General features: G+C 41.7%; 1 protein-coding gene across 1 annotated transcript in view; it reads right to left on the reverse strand.

Annotated features, from left to right (window-relative positions):
• Positions 1-4,316: 4,316 nt before the first annotated feature.
• Positions 4,317-18,764, reverse strand: part of LOC110677245 (neural cell adhesion molecule 2-like) — a 103,438-nt gene continuing 88,990 nt past the window's right edge. Inside the window, exons 6-7 of the mRNA XM_021848348.1 lie at positions 6,822-6,941; positions 4,317-6,752 (exon numbers count right to left, since the gene is read on the reverse strand). Coding sequence (XP_021704040.1) covers positions 6,327-6,752; positions 6,822-6,941 — 546 coding nt within the window. The 3' untranslated portion in view covers positions 4,317-6,326. The remainder of the gene's footprint in view (positions 6,753-6,821; positions 6,942-18,764) is intronic.

Here is an 18,764-nt window from a genome sequence, read left to right on the forward strand (position 1 = left end):
CAAGCAGACGCCTGGTACTTTGATTCAGGAGCGACGTGTCACATGGCCAGACCGAACCAGGTTTTCATGGACGAAACAGCACTGCAGCACGTGGTGGGGACCGCGAACAATGGCAGCATGGAGGCCATGTCCAGGGGAACGGTTGCGTTGCAGATTCCGGATGGCACGATCGATGTTCACGGAGTGCTGAAAATTTCCAATTTGGCAACTAACCTGTTGTCGGTAAGTTCGATCTGCAAGAGAGGCCATACCATGAAATTCACTGCGGACAAATGTGAAGTGCTGAAGGAGGACGGTGAGCTGGTCGTTTCCGGCAAGGAAGAAGGTGGCCTGTACCGTTTGAATCAGTCGGAGCGAACGTTTCTGGCGAATGGAATTCAGTTGTGGCATCGGAGGATGGGCCACCTGACCGATTCAAGTCTGAAGCAGCTCAAGAATGTGTCCGATGGCGTGGATTTTCATGGCGAGAAGGTGAAGGATTGCACGGTGTGTCTGGAAGGGAAACAATCACGAAGACCATTTCCCAAGAGCGAAACCAGCGCATCAGAACTGCTAGAGCTGGTGTATTCCGATCTCTGCGGACCAGTGGAGATTCCTTCCATGGGTGGCAGTCGATATTTTTTGACGTTTCTCGATGACGCAAGCAAGAGCTTTTTTGCCTTCCTGAAGGCAAAAAGTGAAGCCCTGGCGGCGTTCAAGTTGTTTCGAGCGAAGGCGGAGCGGCAAACAGGTAAAAAGCTAAAAATCCTAGGACAGACAATGGGCGTGAGTACATGAACGACGAATTCCGGAAGACACTGGAGAAAGGTGGCATCCGTCATCAGAGGTCGTGTCCATACACTCCGGAACAGAACGGCACGGCAGAGAGGATGAATAAAACCCTTGTGGAGAAGGCTAGATGTCTGCTGAACGATGCGCGCATGCAGAAAGAATTCTGGGCGGAGGCAATTTCGACGGCAGCATAACTGGTGAACCGATCACCGGCCAAGTCCATTGGGAACAAGACACCGGAAGAACTGTGGACTGGCAAGAGGCCCGATTTGCGGCACCTGAAGGTTTTCGGTACAAGTGTGATGGTCCATGTTCCCAAGGTAAAGCGTAGGAAGTTCAATCCGAAGGCGGTGAAGGGCGTTTTCGTAGGCTATTGCGAGGACACGAAGGGATTCCGGGTTTACCTCCCGGAGAGCCACAAGTTCGGTATCAGTCGTGACATGGAAGCGGTTAACGAGGACGGGCAGGTTCTCCAAACCGAGAGTCCTCAAGAGGTTCGACCGGTGCAATTCATGGAGCTGTTAACCGAAGAGACCATTGTGCATGTTGAATGTCCAGATGTGAATGCCAACAATTCCGATGATGAAGAGGAAGGTGCAGCCATCAACAACACGTTGGAGACGTCTGGCGATGATTTTGAAGACGCCTGCAGCGACCACGCTCTCCCACCGCAACAATTAAGACCAGTTGAAGAAAGTCAACAAGGGTTGAGGCGCAGCGGTCGGGAGCGCATTTGTCCAGGCAAGTATGATGATTTTGTAACTTACGGTTCGTTTTCTGGCGAAGTTATTCCCCCCAGCCATCTGCTCCATCGATGTTTGTGGAGGACGTTCCACAGAGCTACGACGAGGTCATGCGGCGACCTGATCGTGATTGCTGGATTGCGGCGATGAAGCAAGAGATGGCGTCATTTAGCGAAAACCAGACCTGGACGCAGACATCATGTAAACGCGTTTCATATCAAGAGATTGAGATCAGCTTGCCATGAGCGCACAGAAATAATCGCGTGCTTGAGCGCGTGCTATCATGAGACACATTTTTTTAGATCTCATGTAGCAATGTACTAGCTCAAACCATCACATCTGCACTGGCTCATGCGTCGTCTCATGAGAAAATTTCAATGTGACAGTGCATTTGAGACTCGCCGGCGAATGTTTCAGAAGCAAGGAAAAGGGATTGAAGCATGGATTAAACCTGATTAAACTGCCCGTAGGCAGTTTGAAAGGACTGACGCCGTTCCGGGTTGAGATTGTAGCATTTGAATTGAAAAACCTGTGCTGGCCATCGAAAGCGCATAGGCATAGACCGAAGCCGTATGCTTTCGTGGGGCTATTTTACTAGGCAAACATAACTGCATAAAAGTACTCCTAGTAAGCGCATGAGACTCGCTCACTAAGATATATTTTGTACGTATCTGCATCTCGTGTCTCACATAATCTGTGAGCTGCGATTTGAAATATCACATGGCACACTAGCTCATTTAGGTATACATGAGAAATACGACACTCTGCCTGGACGTTGTCGAATCTGCCAGAGGGACGCAAAGTCATCCGAAACAAAGGGGTTTTTGCTATCAAGCCTGGAGCGATATAAAGCGCGGCTTGTCGTGAAGGGGTGTTCCCAGAAGCCTGGAGTGAACTACGACTTCCCCCGTAGTACGCTATTCGACCAGTCGGTACCTGATGGCGGTGACAACGAAGTTCGACTTGGATGTGGACCAGATGGACGTGGTTACCGCATTCTTGCAAGGAGAGCTGGGTGACGAGCAGATTTTCATGGTCCAGCCCGAAAGATTCGCGGTTCCAAATGGCAAGGTCTGCAAGCTGAACAAGGCTTTATATGGTCTGAAGCAATCGAGCCGAGTATGGAATGCGAAGCTGGACGAGGTGCTGCGAGAATTCGGTCAGCAAAGATCGCGGGTAGACACCTGCCTGTACTGGATGCTGGATGAAGAGAAAATGCTTTTCGTGACGATATACGTAGACGACCTGTTGATATTCACAAACGACCGACGATTGAAGAAGAGGCTAAAGGATTTTTTGATGCAGCGATTTAAAATGAAGGACCTGGGTGAGGCCACACACTGCCTTGGCATTCGGATCCAGCGGGATCGACGTGAAGGCAAGCTTTCGTTGGACCAACAGGCGTATATTGAGAAGATCGTTCGTCGTTTTGGAATGACGAATGCGAATCCGGTAGCAGCTCCGGCGGATCCGAGCGGTAGACTGGAAAAGTCGATGGCCCCGAAGACCGAAAGAGAGAAAATGGAGATGAGAGATGTGCCGTACTAAGAAGCAGTAGGATGTTTGTCGTTCGTGGCCCAGACAACTCGACCCGACATTGCGTTTGCTGTGAATACGGTAAGCCAATTTTCATCGAACCCTGGCAGGCATGTGGATGTGAAGAACTTCAGACTCGACATCATAACAAGAGGTGTGACTGATTGATTTCGATGATTTCTGGTTACGGTCATTCGTATTCTACTGCCAATACAGTCTCTTGTATCAAAAACATAGAGATCACTATAGCATCACTAGACAACAGAATCTATCCAAACTGATTATACCAGCAAAATTGAAGTCGATGATTGGTTTTACGGTAGGGTGGTATTGAAGGACACAGCTAGCGCATGACGGCTCACCATAGTAGCATGTCCGAAAGAACTTGAAACTATTGAGAATCAGAGCTACAGGTCCAAAGCCCTGATAAAGGTAGATGATTGTGATGGACGTGGTCATCATGTAAAGAACAAGCGGACGATGCTGTATCGTGTCAGCACCGAGGAGGCAGCCCCTCTAGCACGATGTAGGTAGCGCAACCCTGGTTAGGTGGCCTATCGAAGACTCTTCACCAACCAAGAAAGGCAAAAGTAGAGCAAACGAAACAAAATTTGCCCTGTATAAAACATTGATTCTTCCGGTGGCTCTCTACGGGCACGAAGCGTGGACGTTGAAAGAGTCAGACCGGAAAGCTCTCGGTGTTTTCGAGCGTAAAGTGCTGCGGACAATACTCGGTGGGAAACTCGAAAATGGTGTGTGGCGCAGACGCATATTATCAAGCGTGTAAAATACGGCAGACTTCAGTGGGCTGGTCACTTAGTGCGAATGTCGGAAGAAAGAATTGCGAAAATAATGTTCAGCAGGGAACCAGGTAGAGGTCGGCGGCTTCGGGGAAGACCACGAATAAGCTGGCTGCACGCAGTGGAAGAAGACCTGGCGCCCCTAAACGTTCGGGGCAACTGGAGAAGTTTCGTCCAAGACCGACGAAGATGGAGCTCTACAATACGCCCGGCAATGGCGTGATGCTACGCTGTAGCCATCCAGGTATCAAGGTAGGTAAGTATTGAAGGAGAAAGAAGGATTTAGTACGAGCATGTGACAAAATGTGGAGCAGAATGTTTCAAATTGAAACGATAGCAACAGATGATTGAAAGGTGGAATGTGTGCTACAACTAACACCTAAACGCCATGGAAGAAACAGAAACACTTCACTATTACAGCGAAGAAGATGACTGCGTCAGCACCACGGATGATGCAAAGCAATCTAGTGCCACGGCAAGAAAGGATAATGATGCCACTCTTCTGCTCAAGAACAACAAGGTTGCTTGCAACGGTGGTTTTGGCTGAGAAATGCCGTACTCTTTGATCCACGTTGTTAATAAACTACTGAACAGATATTTATTTTGCAACAATATCTTCCAAAATTTGCTCATGAATTTTTCATGAAGAAGATATCTTCAAAAATTCACTCAGGAATCACCGTACAAGTGTTTTTAACATTTTATAAGATTTTTACAAAAAAAATTCTTGAAAGTTCAACAGAAAATTGCAAAATGATCCAGAGAAATTATCAACAAAATTTCAAGTAAAAATTTGATCAATTGAAAAAAAAAATCCACAAGGGATCGCTCTTAGATTCCTTAATGGGTTCTCCTGATTACATTTAAAAAAGTAATTGAAGTAATTCATTCAAAACAACAAATATTTTGTGAATCGCTTCAGAAATATTTGCAAATCTATCTTCGGGAACTGCTTTAAGAAGATACTTCTTCAACTTTCTCTCGAATTTCATATCAAGGGATTCTACTTGAATTCCAAGTGGTCTTTCACAAAACTACTCAAAAATGTGTACGCAACTTGGTGTTTGCATCTTGTTTCTTAACTGTTATAACGCAATATATGGTTGCCCAGATGGTTGATATTTACTTACATGCTTTTGTTTGAAGTCATTTTACCACTGTATCATATATATTTCATTTCAAACTGAACACCTAAACAAAATACTCAATCAGCCCTTCAGAAGATGCATCAATATAATCATCACAAATCAATTCTTCTGTCATCTACGCCAACAATCATTTTTCGTATGACTGAATGGAAGCGTAAGTTATCGAACAAAGAACAACATTGACCATAGAAAGGGCAACTTCCCATCCAACAAATGCGCTACAATCACACAAACGATTCCGATTCTTATGATAAGCCAATTTTCCCAATCTCCCATTCCCTTCATCAAATAACCATTCATTCATGCCATATTACCTAATCCTACAATGTACCTCTACGTCTACTTTTCTTCTTGCTGTATGGAAAATTCGTGTTACCTAATTGCACTTTAAGGGCTAAGGAGCGTTCTCTTCCGGTTTTGTTTCGTATATGTTCGTTCTTTTTTGTTCACGAGCTAACATGCTGAATTTGACAACCTAGAGAGAGACAGAGATGGGGGCGAAAAAAAAAAAGCACAATTTGCGGTCTAGTTTGATTGCTAACCATGTGTTCGCTCGACGCCATCTGATGGCAGCCGCCAACGTGGGATGATGGCGGGCGCCTGCTTTGACCACCACTGCACCAACAGTGAAATTCCAAATTGCTGCAGTCAGTCACTGGCAGTGGCGAGAGGAAAATCGGTCTTTGCTCGGTATTTTGTAGGTAGTACAGTGACGGACAGAATGTTAAGACCACTTATCTGATATGAATGAATTTGATTTTTTTTTTAAATTCATGGCATTCTTATTATGATTTTGCGTTTTAAGATTCATTTAATGAGTCAGTTTTCACATTTTTAGAATATAACAGAAGCAAAAAAAAAAATAACAGGAACACAAAGAGTGTTAAAAATGCGCACCAAAAGCATAACACCTTCCATGAACTTTTTTTGCATGAATCGTTAAACAATGAAGGACAGCATTCCTCTTTTATCGTTCACAGTAACCAATGTGGAATCCAAACCGTGTCATAGTTCAATTTGTTGGCCGAGTAACGGGCCTATTATCGTTTAGAAAAATTCTAGCTCGTAAAAGTCTGGAAATTTGACTTGAAATTTAGTAATCCAGCCATAATCATTAATTTGAGTAAGGTACTCTTAAAGTTTCGTCCGTCACTGTAAGTCAGTATCTATAGCTGTGGGCGATTGAATGTGTGTTGTGTGTGGGTATGTGTATGTGTGTGAATGTACGTGACGTCAATTTCCGCCCTTCCGTGCGATTTTCTCAAAGTCTTTTGATTGAAATTCTACTTTTTTTATTGGCTGTTCTAGCTGCTGGCCAGCGTCCATGGTTAAAATTTTAATTTCACCACGGTCGAGAGGAGGCTGGAGCTTAGGGCGGTAAGCAATCGCAGGAAGAGCAAAGCGTTGGCATCCGGTCCAGAAGCACCGGAATTGAACCCATGGGGCTGCAACGGGTGGGTGGTGAATTCTTTCACTTCGGTCCAATCGCTAAGACCGGCGGCGTTTCGTGCTGCCACCCGGATCAGGTACCGGGTATCCGGAATGAGGTGCACTAGCAAGTACGTGACTCCGTCCTCCACGTCAAAGTCACGTCGATGAGCTCGATCCCAGTTGCGATGCTTGGCGAATTCCTCCGTCGGAATCATCTCGAAACGATAGCCAATGATGGTCGAATGGTCCGGATCGACGTCATGCGACTTTGTGGCACCGACATCGATGTCCAGTGTGTCGGAATTCACTCCTCGCAGTTGGAACTGTGGAAAAGGATGAAATTGTTGTGGACTAGTATTATAATTACCACTGAAGGGGGTTGAATAACTCACCCTGCTGGGCGGATCTGGCTTTGTTCCTTCGCGCAGCTGAATCTCCCGGGATATCGTGCCAAGCTCGTTTTTGGCTTCACACTTGTACTTGCCGAAAGCGGTGCTGTTTTTAATCACTATCTGTGAATCATAAAGAAAACGGAGCATATTTTAATAAAGAATGGTAAAAAGCAAGAAGCTTTGGTATGGTGAAATCTGCGCTATTGAATATGAAGTAGTGTTATTATAACAGTGGGATTTTGGAATGAATAATAGTGGGAAGTCTGTTACTAATTTCTTACATTAAAATATCGCTTCTGAAGGTAATTATAACAATGGTTCAATTTTATCTCCAAAAAGACTGTATAATATTTTTTCTCAACGTTGATGTCCAAAACTTTCGTTTCTTTTACCGAAGACTATTTATCTTATTGTATTATAACAGGTCAGTGTCATTCTTATGTTTGTAACAAAAAAATCCTGTCTATTTTCTTGACCTTGAACTCAGAACAGAAATAAAGCATTGCCTGATAAACACGAAAGTCAGAGATTGTATGTAACTTCAATAAAATCAGCATTTTCAATGAAATGGAAATAAAATTACAGCTACATTCAACCCTTCATCAAGGGATCATTGACTCATGGAGTAGATATTCAATTTCGACCCATTGCCCTTTTATCGTTTGTTCTCGATCTTTTGACAAAAAAAAACCTCCCGTTTATTTCACGTACTATTTTTGCTGAAAGTGTATAACAAAATCCAATTTTACTGTTTACTGTGACCATCTTTTATAAAAACCGAACAACAGAAAAATACCAGGAATGACGGATGTAAGCCAACAACCTTCAACTGCTTTAGGCATCTCTTTAGTGGTTTGACGATTTCGATTTATGATTTGAATTTTCTATCTTTGACTTTCATGAGCTGTTCGCAATTCGAATCAAATTGTCCAGAATAAGTGGAAACTGTATGGAAGGAATAAGAATTACGAATAGTCCACACATTTATGTTTATTTAAAATTATTCATGTTGCCGAATCAAAATCTTTACCCACCATACAAAAGTCAAGTGTTTTAGGGGCTCGATTACGCGGTGTAAGCATACACAATAGCACGTCTAGTTTTTGAGATATTGGCTGTAGAAAATGCAAAAGTTGGCTATATCATCCATCTTGCATGCAAGTTTGCCATCTTGTATATCAGGCGGCATCCACAAATTACGTAACGCTCTAGGGGGAGGGGGGGAGTAGGCTCAAGCGTTACGGCTCATACAAAAATTTAAAAATTTTCATTCAAACAGCGTTGCGGAGGGGGGAGGGTGTCAAAAATTTACACTTTTAGCGTTACGTAATAAATGGACGCTGCCTCAATTTATTTGTTTAATTTGCTACAGAATTCCAACCTCGTGTGCATAACAATACTTATCAGCAAAGTTCATAGTACTTTCGTTGCTTAAAAGTTATTTTCTGGTTAATTAGAAAGTATTGCATTTTCCCATTTGCGAGAAAGGAAGAGTTTTGTATGGAGACTGCAAACATGTTAAAAAAAAAGATTAAATCTAAATTTTATCGTGCAATTTCATCCAAATGATATCTGAAATGGAAGTATAAGTTCTATTTTGCATGCTTGCTGGATTAGACCACAAAAAAGTTTGATAAATAATACATTAAATTCCATGTAAACATTAAAAAAACCAGTGTTTTCTACAACTTTGGTGACCTGCAGCTAAAAATTGTGACGTGCAGAGACATTTCTGAAAACGGCATCAGATTCAGCGACCCCAAAAGTACTAGAGACTCATAATTTAATCTTTGAGACAAGCAAAAATGTCATTTTTGTTACGCTGTGTTATACTTCACTGAGAGCTTATGTGTCCATAATATGAATCAAATCGGTATGCCATCACATTAGAAAGAATAAGGCTTTTTTTGTTTTGTTTTTGAATACATGAACATAGCCCTTTCGGGACGAACCAGCACAATTGTGCTGTTCGGCACCCATGACATTGAATGATTCTTTAAGCCAATAAATCATTGTTTTACCAAACTTTTTTGATTTCGATTATTGAATTATCACTGATACTTGTAATTAAGCGCAAAAACTTGTGTTTACTTCGTGATTAGAAAACACCAGCTCAGGGTAAACAAAATGTAAACAAACATCGTAAGAATTGAAAAAGTTTTATCTGTCACAACTTTTCAACTATTCGTTCTTTCTAGGATGCACATATACTAATCGAGAGTGAAAGAGTCATTCTTTGAAATGGTGAAGACCAAATGTGTATTGATTCACGCAGCAAAAATTTCTGGAGAGACAAAGTGGGACCAGCACAATTGTGCTGGTGCCGGCCCTTACCCGGTCGATGTTCGTTGAGGACTACCAATTTTCATTTTCAGTATTTTGATCAAGTTAAGTGGTTGAATCTGGTTCTAATGTCCACAATAGTGCATAATATAGTATTGGAACATGAATGAGTGATTACATACGAATCATAAAAATTATGTACCGTACAAAACTATGTAACAGAAAACCATAGCTTTGGTTTAAAACCTTTTTTTTATAAGTCCATATTTGAAATAGATTGGGAATCGCATTTATTGTCTTAAATCGCCTATAGCAAAGTTTAAGAAGCAGTAAAATTTTTGGGGAACGTTCAAAAATTACGTCTATCATTTAGGGGAGTGGGGGTGTACGAAAGTGTGACAGTGCATGTACTAGGGGGTTGGGAAAAAGCGTGATAGTGAGCATAATAAGGATTTAGATAGACTTAAAAACAATGGACGTAATATTTGAATGTCCCTTTGCTTTGATAATCTGTCAATATCATGTTGAATCGATGATCCATTTCGGTGTTCTACAATGCATGCTGGTTCAATATCTGCTATAATATTTATGAAGTTGGACAACTGGAGCTTAAAACCTTTACTTACTATTTGCTTCTGAACTGCAGAGTCTTTTAAATGGCGTACTATTGTTGTATGCAGTCCATGCTGGTATTACTTGCAAAAATATTGTTGGGTTTAAACTGGCAAACTTTAAGCTTTTGCAGTACTATGAAATACTCAACTAAACTATAAAGCAATACATGAAGTTCTGGAGACTAGATTATTGTTGAGACTGATAAATTAAAAATTAAAATCTGCACTTAATCGAATTCCGCCTCAGGCGGTAAAGATAAATAAAAAACAACAAAATCTGGACTGCATTGCCGTGTGTATAGTGTTGCAAAGTAACTAGCTGCATCGATCAAAGAAGTGTGGGCTAAATTCCCGCTTCAGCTCGTTTTTGTTTGTCAAGAACTGTGCCATTTGGCAGTTGCATGCAAGTCCGTTGATTCGTTTGATGCTCCCTTCGAAGGTCATAATCGTACATAATGCTTACCAGGAAACTTTCCATGGTAGGGTTGACAGCTAGAAGTACCCATGTAACCGAAACGAAAAGGAAAACAAACTTACGAGTATGGTCAGGGGTCGTTAAAAAATTACGTTCATCATTTAGAGGAGGGGGGGGGGGTCAATGAAAGTGTGGTTAGGTATTAGGTTAAAAAAATTAGATATTCAAAAAGCGTGAAAGATGGGGGAGGGAGGGTCTAGAAATCCCGAAAAACAATGGACGTCATATTTGAATCGTCCCTCAGAGCTTTACATTTTCCTTTGTAATCTAACGGTCACACCGATTGTGCAACTTTAAAAATTCATGGCAAACAAAAAAGCCTGCTGATCGCAGCTGTCGTATGGATTGTCTTATTAGAAGCATTGTCGGTTTATTTATTTTCAAATCTGATAATTACCAAATAATAGTTTACATTCGAAAAAAAAAATTGATTGTTTCATGTAATTTTTCAAATAGCTGAAATATATGTAACTATTTCAAATAGCAAATTTATGCTTTAATATGGTTAATGACCTGATTTTGACTATGCGTTTTTAAAAGAGTTTTTGAATTCCCTGTTATATGTTAGCTATCCGTCTTAGTTCTTTTACTCCTACCAAGTACTTAAAACTAATATTATAATGACGTAAATTCAATTTCAAGCAAAAAAATAAAATAACGTAAATTTGATATTGGGGCTAGGTAGCCATAATAGTAAACTCAGCAAGACCATGCTGAGGGTCGTAGGTTAGAGTCCAGCCGGTCGAGGATCTTTTCGTAAAGGAAATTTTTTCGATTCCCCTGAGCGTAGAGTATGATCGCACCTGTCACACGATATACATATGCAAAATTGGTCGATTGACAAAGAGAGCTGTCAGTTAATAACTGTGGAAGTTCTCATGAGTAGTTGAGAAGCAGGCTTCTGTAACGTCATAAAGAAGAAGAAATTTGATGGTAATTATTTGCACTTAAAAATGCGTCTTGGTAATCAACGTCCAAGCTGTCGGGCAAGGGTCCAAGTGTCTCTAAAAAAATAAACTTACTTTTCGAGTCTAGTACATGACTCTGATAACGGCCTTATAGTCCTTATAGGTCAAATTACGCGTATCTGTCAAAAGATACAAACTCTAGTGGAATTAAATGATACAGCACTAAATTTTTAATGCACATAAAAAAAAAAAATTATTTCTGAATTTTTGGGTCACCCTATTCCACGAAAGAGCACCCTAATGACGAAATAAAAACATACGGGTCCAAAATTTTTCAAAAAGGTATGAGTGGAACAATTTAAAAAGAAATTTAAAAAAAAATATTTTTTTTCGAACATCGACCGCTTTGGGGACGGACCAGCACAATTGTGCTGGTCTGAATTTGATCCTAAAAAGTTCATAGATTAATAGAATAGCCAAAATAAAGAAAGTTTTGTTCTGCGAGATGATGAGTTTATAAGGTAAATTTTGAAATAATCACTCATATATGGTCCGTCCCGAAAGGGATAGGCCAGAGATTACATTTTTCATTTATATAAATGTCCATTACCTTTAAAAAATCTCATTCGATTCATATAACATTTGGAAGTGAAATTCTCTTGGTTGACCACTGTAACACAGCCAAACCCAAGGTTTTTAAAATGACAGGTTTAGCAATCTAAGCAGTCAGTGGGTGCGAGGTGTGGTTAGCAGCGGGGAAGGTGGAAGTGACAGCTGGCGAGCTAGCTGGCTGGCGAGTTTGTTTATACTGGTTTTCACTCTACCGTTTCTATAGGGTTGCTAGGGATTGTTGAAAACAACAAACACGGTGTAGTGAAAATTTTCTCCTGCGTCCATTACCGTGTGTGTCGGTGTTAGAGTGTCTTCAATTAAAAATACATTTATTCAAGTGTTGAAGATATTTAAGTGCAAGATGTTTTCATTCAGAACACTGGCAGACGAAGCATGGACTGTTCAGTGTTCGGTTCAGTGTTACCACAAGTCAAAAAAGTTGGCAAAGGAATACCGGAAACGTGTATCTTTGTCTGAGTGGAAAATAAATGTTCTACACTTTATAACGCCCTGCTCCAGGAATGAATAATGGAATAGAGAGAAAATAGTGAAATTGAAAAAAAACAACTAGTCAACCTATGTGCCTGGTAAGCAAACATCGTCAAAACTAATGATTTTTTGAACCTTATTCCTGACAGCATGGTTTAAGTTTAAAACAAAAACAAACTCGTCAGCTGTCACTTCTTATTTCAAAATGGCTGAATGAGGAATGTGACAGATTAAGCTACCTCCCTTCTAGATGAATGAGGAATGTGACAGATTAAGCTACCTCCCTTCTAGATACCTTGGCCAAACCTCTTCTAACGTTAACTACGTCTTATGGCAATATACTGGGTGTCAATTGAAAATCTAAAATTTTGCTACCGTCACGAAATTATGTAAGATTTTGAACGCTAATAACTCAGTCATGTATCGATAGTTTTTCAATATTTTTCCACCAATCGGTCGAAAATGTATACAACAATTTCCTCAAATGGAGAAAACCTGGGAGGGAGAAACCAATACAACCAATACTGTACGTCATAGTGAGCCGGGATTCCGCTGTCACGAACTGTCACTGTGAGCCCAGATCTCAAACATTGGACTAACATGGAAAAAGCGCGTAACGGATTAAAACACATTTTCGCATTTCATCAAAAGTGACAAAACTTGAATGAATATCAATTCATGCACATAATGCAAGTAATGTCACGTGAGTGTAGTAAATAGATGATTACAGCGGGTAGTATACAAACCATAATTCTTCGCACACTAAGATTCACACACTTTTTTATACACTTTCTGAAATGACTAAACTAAAATATTGACGATTAATTAAAATCCTCCGAACAATCAAATTTACCGCGCACCATAAAACGAACCGTTCATTCTCAACATCGTCAATAGACTACCGAACTATCACACTCTCATTCAACACCAGCCTCGTCACCGACATCGTCCGTTTCCTAAAACTACTATCTCTTTCGCACTTCCATACATAAGCTTTGTTTCAATCATCTGACGAACTTCATTTCAGCGCGATCAAGCAGGTCAATCGAAAAGTTATGAGCTTTCATCAGACATTCGTCGAATGAGAAAGCTCGATAGGCTTGCGCGATGCCCATGTTTTCATAACGGTACACTTAAATAAATTACTACTCAATGTTAAATTTTACTACAATACATATACAGTGGGGATTCGCTCGTTGGAGCTCCGCTACATGGAATGACTCGATGGTTGGATGTTCGCTGGTTGGAAAATATTCCAACTAAAAAGCAATCGAATGTCAAGACTAGACGTCAAACTGACTTTGACGTCTGAGCATCGTCGCATTGAAGTCTCCATATATAGAATAAATGTGCATGTATATGTGCGAATCGTGACGATTTGCTCTCCAGCTGCGTTAGTCTGCAGCATTTTCACCTACTGTCAGTCGTTCCAACTAACGGGACGTATTCGCTAGATGGAAGGCAGTCGTGTTCCAACCAGCGGATCCCCGCTGTAATCATCTATTTACTACAGTGAGCACCTTTAACTGATTGAATATAAAGCATTGAAAAACGCATCGTTTTACTTTTTCCAATGAAAATTAATATTTGGTGCATAGAAAACTGTAGCCCTTTTTCCATGTTTGTCAGGACAGATCGAAAGTACACAACAAAAGAAAACTAGCGGTTTTCCCCAAGCCTGCCTTGATTGTTGTTGGCAAGCTGGAGTTATCTTGCAGTTCAAACAAACGTTGTTCTATATTTCGTGTGTAGTATCGGTGCCTCCCTCCCAGGAGAAAACTATTGATTGTCGACAATGAACTATTGAAAATTTGGAAAATGTCGACCCCTTTCCTACGCAATCATTCAAGTGCAAGCAGTTTTCCACGTTTCTTTTGAGTTCCGCTTCGCACTAGCGATGGGCGATTTTGAATCGATGTTCCGAAAATCGATTTTTTCGTTCCGATTAATCGATTTTTTGAATCGATGTTAGAAGCGCTCAAAATTGAGTGAATCGATTTTCTTTATTGGATGTTTTCTTTCGATTCAAAACAATTAAATTAATAAGAATTTTTCAATGAGTTGGTGAACCATAAACTTAGTTTTGAATTAACCTTGAAGTGTTTAATACATGATTATCAATTCCAAACGTCATGCGATTGAAGGTATTTGGAAATCATATAAAATTTCATTTGGTCTTATTTTGAGAGCTTGTTTTTTGGTAAATTTTCGTATGAGCTTGAAAATCGAATCGATTCAAAAACATCGATTCAAATAATTCGATTAAATCGGTGAAAGGCCTAAAGCAAGACATCGTCAAACTGACACGGCGGCAGGGGCAGTTCATCCTGGCTGGCGACCTGAACGCAAGGCACGAGATCTGGGGAAACCTCCGGCGAAATAGGAACGGCCTCATCCTACAACAGGACCTGGAGGAAGGCCACTACACCATCCTGAGCCCGGATTCACCCACCCGCCTGAGCCGGTCCGGGGCCCATGCGACCATTGATATCTTCCTGACCAACATGGCCGACAACATCTCCCAACCGGTCGTTCACCAGGACCTGAGCTCGGACCACTACCCGGTGGTGGCAGAAGTTGGTTCCTTGGTCAACCGGCATCGGGTCACCCGGCGCAACTACCACCGTGTCGACTGGGGCCAATTCCAGCGGTGTGTCGACGCTAACATCCAGTACGAGGCTCCCCTGGCGTCCGCTGAAGACATCGACCGGCACCTGCAGAGCGTCGAAGAGGCCATCTCCGTGGCCCGTGAACAGTATGTACCAGCATCTGGTCAGGTGAGCAACACCCTTTTTATCGATCGTGTTACCAAAGATCTCATTCGTTTAAGGAACACCAAACGCAGGCAGTACCAACGCTCTGGTCTGCCTGCGTTGAAAAGCGAAGTCAATCGCATATCCAAAATAATCAAGGCCAGAATGGTGGACCTCAGGAACGATGATTTTTCCAACAAGATCTGCTCTCTCCCAGATTGTGCTAGGCCTTTCTGGAAGATGACCAAACTTTTAAAATCCAAACCCAGACCTATTCCACCGTTGATCCCATTAGACAACACCGACTCTAAGGATCGCTTGATAACCCCTGCGGAGAAGGCTGCTGAGATAGGTCGGCATTTCGTCAGCTCCCACAATCTAGGGCTAGACATTCCTAGCCCACACGAAGCTGCTGTTTCCGAACACGCAGCTAACCTACACCGATCTCCCAACGACTTCTCGGAGGAGTTGGAGATCACTGCTGACGAGTTGCTGGCCTATCTCAAAACATCCAAAAACATGAAGGCCCCAGGTTTCGACAACATCCTGAACTTGGAGCTCAAGCAATTGAGTCTCCAGTTCTTCCAACATCTGGCACTGATTTTCAATCAGTGCCTTCGACTTAGCTACTTCCCCTCGTCGTGGAAGTCAGCAAAAGTCATCCCCATTAAGAAACCTGGGAAGGATCCTTCCTCCCCCAAAAGCTATCGACCCATCAGCCTTCTCTCAGGGTTATCAAAGCTTTTTGAAAAAGCGATCAACAGACGGCTGCTTTCGGCAGCCGATCAAAACAACATCTTGCTCGAGGAACAGTTTGGCTTTCGACGCGGTCGTTCAACCGTGCACCAACTGACTCGAGTTACCAACATCCTCAGGCGGAACAAGTCCCTTGCCAAATCCTCCGCCATGGCGTTGCTCGATGTTGAAAAAGCATTCGACAACGTCTGGCACGACGGCCTGGTGTACAAGCTGCACCGATACAATCTTCCCACCTATTTGGTGAAAATCATCAAAAATTATCTGTTTAACAGGACGTTCAGGGTATCCCTCAATGGAGTCAACTCAGACCCTCACAACATCCCCGCAGGTGTCCCACAGGGCAGTATTTTAGGTCCCCTACTATACAACCTGTTCACCTCGGACATGCCTCAGCTCCCTGAAGGCGGCTCTCTGTCACTGTTTGCTGACGACACATCAGTCGTCTACAGCGGCAGATTCACGAGAGCACTAACATCTCGACTCCAGAGAGGCCTGAACGTTTTGTCAGATTATTTGAACAGCTGGAAGATCTGTATCAACGCAGCGAAGACCCAGGTCATCCTCTTCCCCTATTCCAAATCCCCCAGACTTGTTCCGGCTGAGGATTGTAAAATCACCCTCGGTGGATCAACGGTGGAATGGTCTGATGCAGCCGACTACCTTGGGCTAACGTTAGACAGCAAGCTTCTCTTCAGACAGCAGGTTGACAAAACGGTCATCAAAAGCAACATCTTGCTAAAAGCACTTTATCCACTCATCAACCGGAAGTCAACTCTGTCTTTGAGGAACAAGCTTGCTGTTTACAAACAGGTCATTCTTCCAGTAATTGAATATGGCGTACCAATCTGGGAGAGTTGCGCTAAAACCCACCATCTGAGGCTCCAGAGGACCCAAAATAAGTTCCTCCGGATGATCCTCAACAGTCCTCCGAGAACGAGGACAACCGAGGTCCACCGTCTGGCCGAGATCAAAACTTTAGAGGAGCGCTTTGGTGACTCGATTGAAAAATTCAGGGCTCGTTGCCACCAATCTGGCCAGCAGGTCATCCGGGACCTCGTTCCCCCTTAGGTTATCAAATTTTTTGTAGTGTAAATAGTTAGTTAGGTTATCAAATTCTCTTTTCAAAACTACCAGAGCCCACAAGGCCAAGAAAAACTAGGGTAAAACCACCAAATTTCAACCAGTCCAAACAAAACTAATAGTAACAAAGTTGAAGGACCCCTCGGTCAAACTCCTAATTTGTAAAAGAATTTTTTGTAAAACTGAATGGAAAATAAACATAAATTTAATGCAAACTTCTTCGCTCATTCTTCTTTTTGCCGTCAGACTGTGAACATGGTCGGCGAGCAAGTCTCGAGTTTCTTTCACATTCTCAGCTCAGTTAAATAAATAAAACTAATGATTAACCCAGATTGGTCGATCAGAAAGATAAGAACACGAAAGGGAGGAGCATCATTTGCTATTCTAAGGTTGTAAAACATGCTTTCTTCGTCGGATTCGGTTTCATTCCATTTTCGCTTTCGAGCTGGTAAAAACTCCGAACCTGCTCAGCGTTTATTGGTTATCGATGTCGTCATCATATGAGAGAGATCATATACTGCTGTACAGGTTCCCAGGTAGAGGTGAATAACAAAATAATGGTAAAATAAGAACAAATTTTGCAATCATATCTAGTTTAACCATTATTATGTTATTAATATATGACATTGAATATCACATCAATAGCAAAATATACAATCATAACAAAGTTTGTTATTGGTATGTTATACTTGAAAATCATGTAATAACTTTTCAATAACAAAATATACTATCAGGGTAAAATATGTTATTCGTGCAAAAATACTAAAAACATTAAATATCTGAAGAATAACAAACTTTGCCATCACAGTAAAATATGTCATTATTTTGATATTTGAAAACTTTGTTTTAAAAACTCATGAGAACAAATTAATATCAAATTTTGCCATAATAGCTCATTTTACTATTCGTATGGTATTCAATGAAGATTTAAAAAAAAACAAGTTTCTTGCAGGAAATCATAAAGTTTATTTTTCGATTATGCTAAATTTAGATATTATAGTCGAAGAAGTGAAATTACCATTATTTTGATCTATTCGTGAATAGCTGATTTAGTTATTATTTTGCTATCAATATCTAAATAATAACATATTTTGTTATTTAAGGTTGCCTATACTTTTGCTATTATTTTGTTTTTACAATGGCAAAATGTGTTATTATTTAGTTTTTATACCATACAAACTTAGGTATTATCTTTGTTATTTTATCTTTTATTTCAAGCAAACAAAGAACAAATTTTGCTATTCATAAATTCTATTTTAATGGTAAATTTTGCAATTCATTTACAATTCTCCTCTACCCGGGTTGGCTTCACGTAAAAAGCAAACTAAGGCAGCACTAGTACTTTCATCGTCGCATAGTAGCTCTCTAATGTTGCCGGAAAGACCGTGTAGTTGTCGGAGATGTTCATACCTGGGACAGGCACAAAGAAAATGGTCGACGGAGGCTGGAATATGGCAATACTCGCATTCTTTGTGGAAGGGCCCGCCTCCCATATTGTGCGATATTAGCGAGATAGAATCCTTTGGTCCATCAAAAATGGCAGGTCTTTCCTGGAGTCCTCCCAATATTGGCGGAAGGTAGATTTGATCCACCGTTTTTTTTTTTCTTTATTTTCCTGGGGGGATAATCTGCTCAACAGACTCCGGACCGAGGTCCGGGAGTGTGGGGTTGGGGACCATTTACTACATGCAAGCAGTAAACAGGACTACACCCCCGACCCACTAAACTATTTCCATTGCCGCCAAACCCTTCGTCTCTCCGGGACCACCAAGAAGGCATTGATTCTGAGAGGGGCTATTGCACATCGCATCCTCCAGGTTAGCTGCGTAGCCATGCAGCAACGAACATCGATGACACGCTTAGGGGGGTCCACCAAGGTAGCATGCTGGCGCTTTTCCAGCTTCCCAGGTGGTCCTCACCTCCCATTGTCCGTTGAAGGCGGGCAGGGTCGACCACTACGCCCGCGCCCA

This window comes from Aedes aegypti, chromosome 2, assembly GCF_002204515.2.
Source record: "Aedes aegypti strain LVP_AGWG chromosome 2, AaegL5.0 Primary Assembly, whole genome shotgun sequence".
NCBI lineage: Eukaryota > Metazoa > Arthropoda > Insecta > Diptera > Culicidae > Aedes > Aedes aegypti.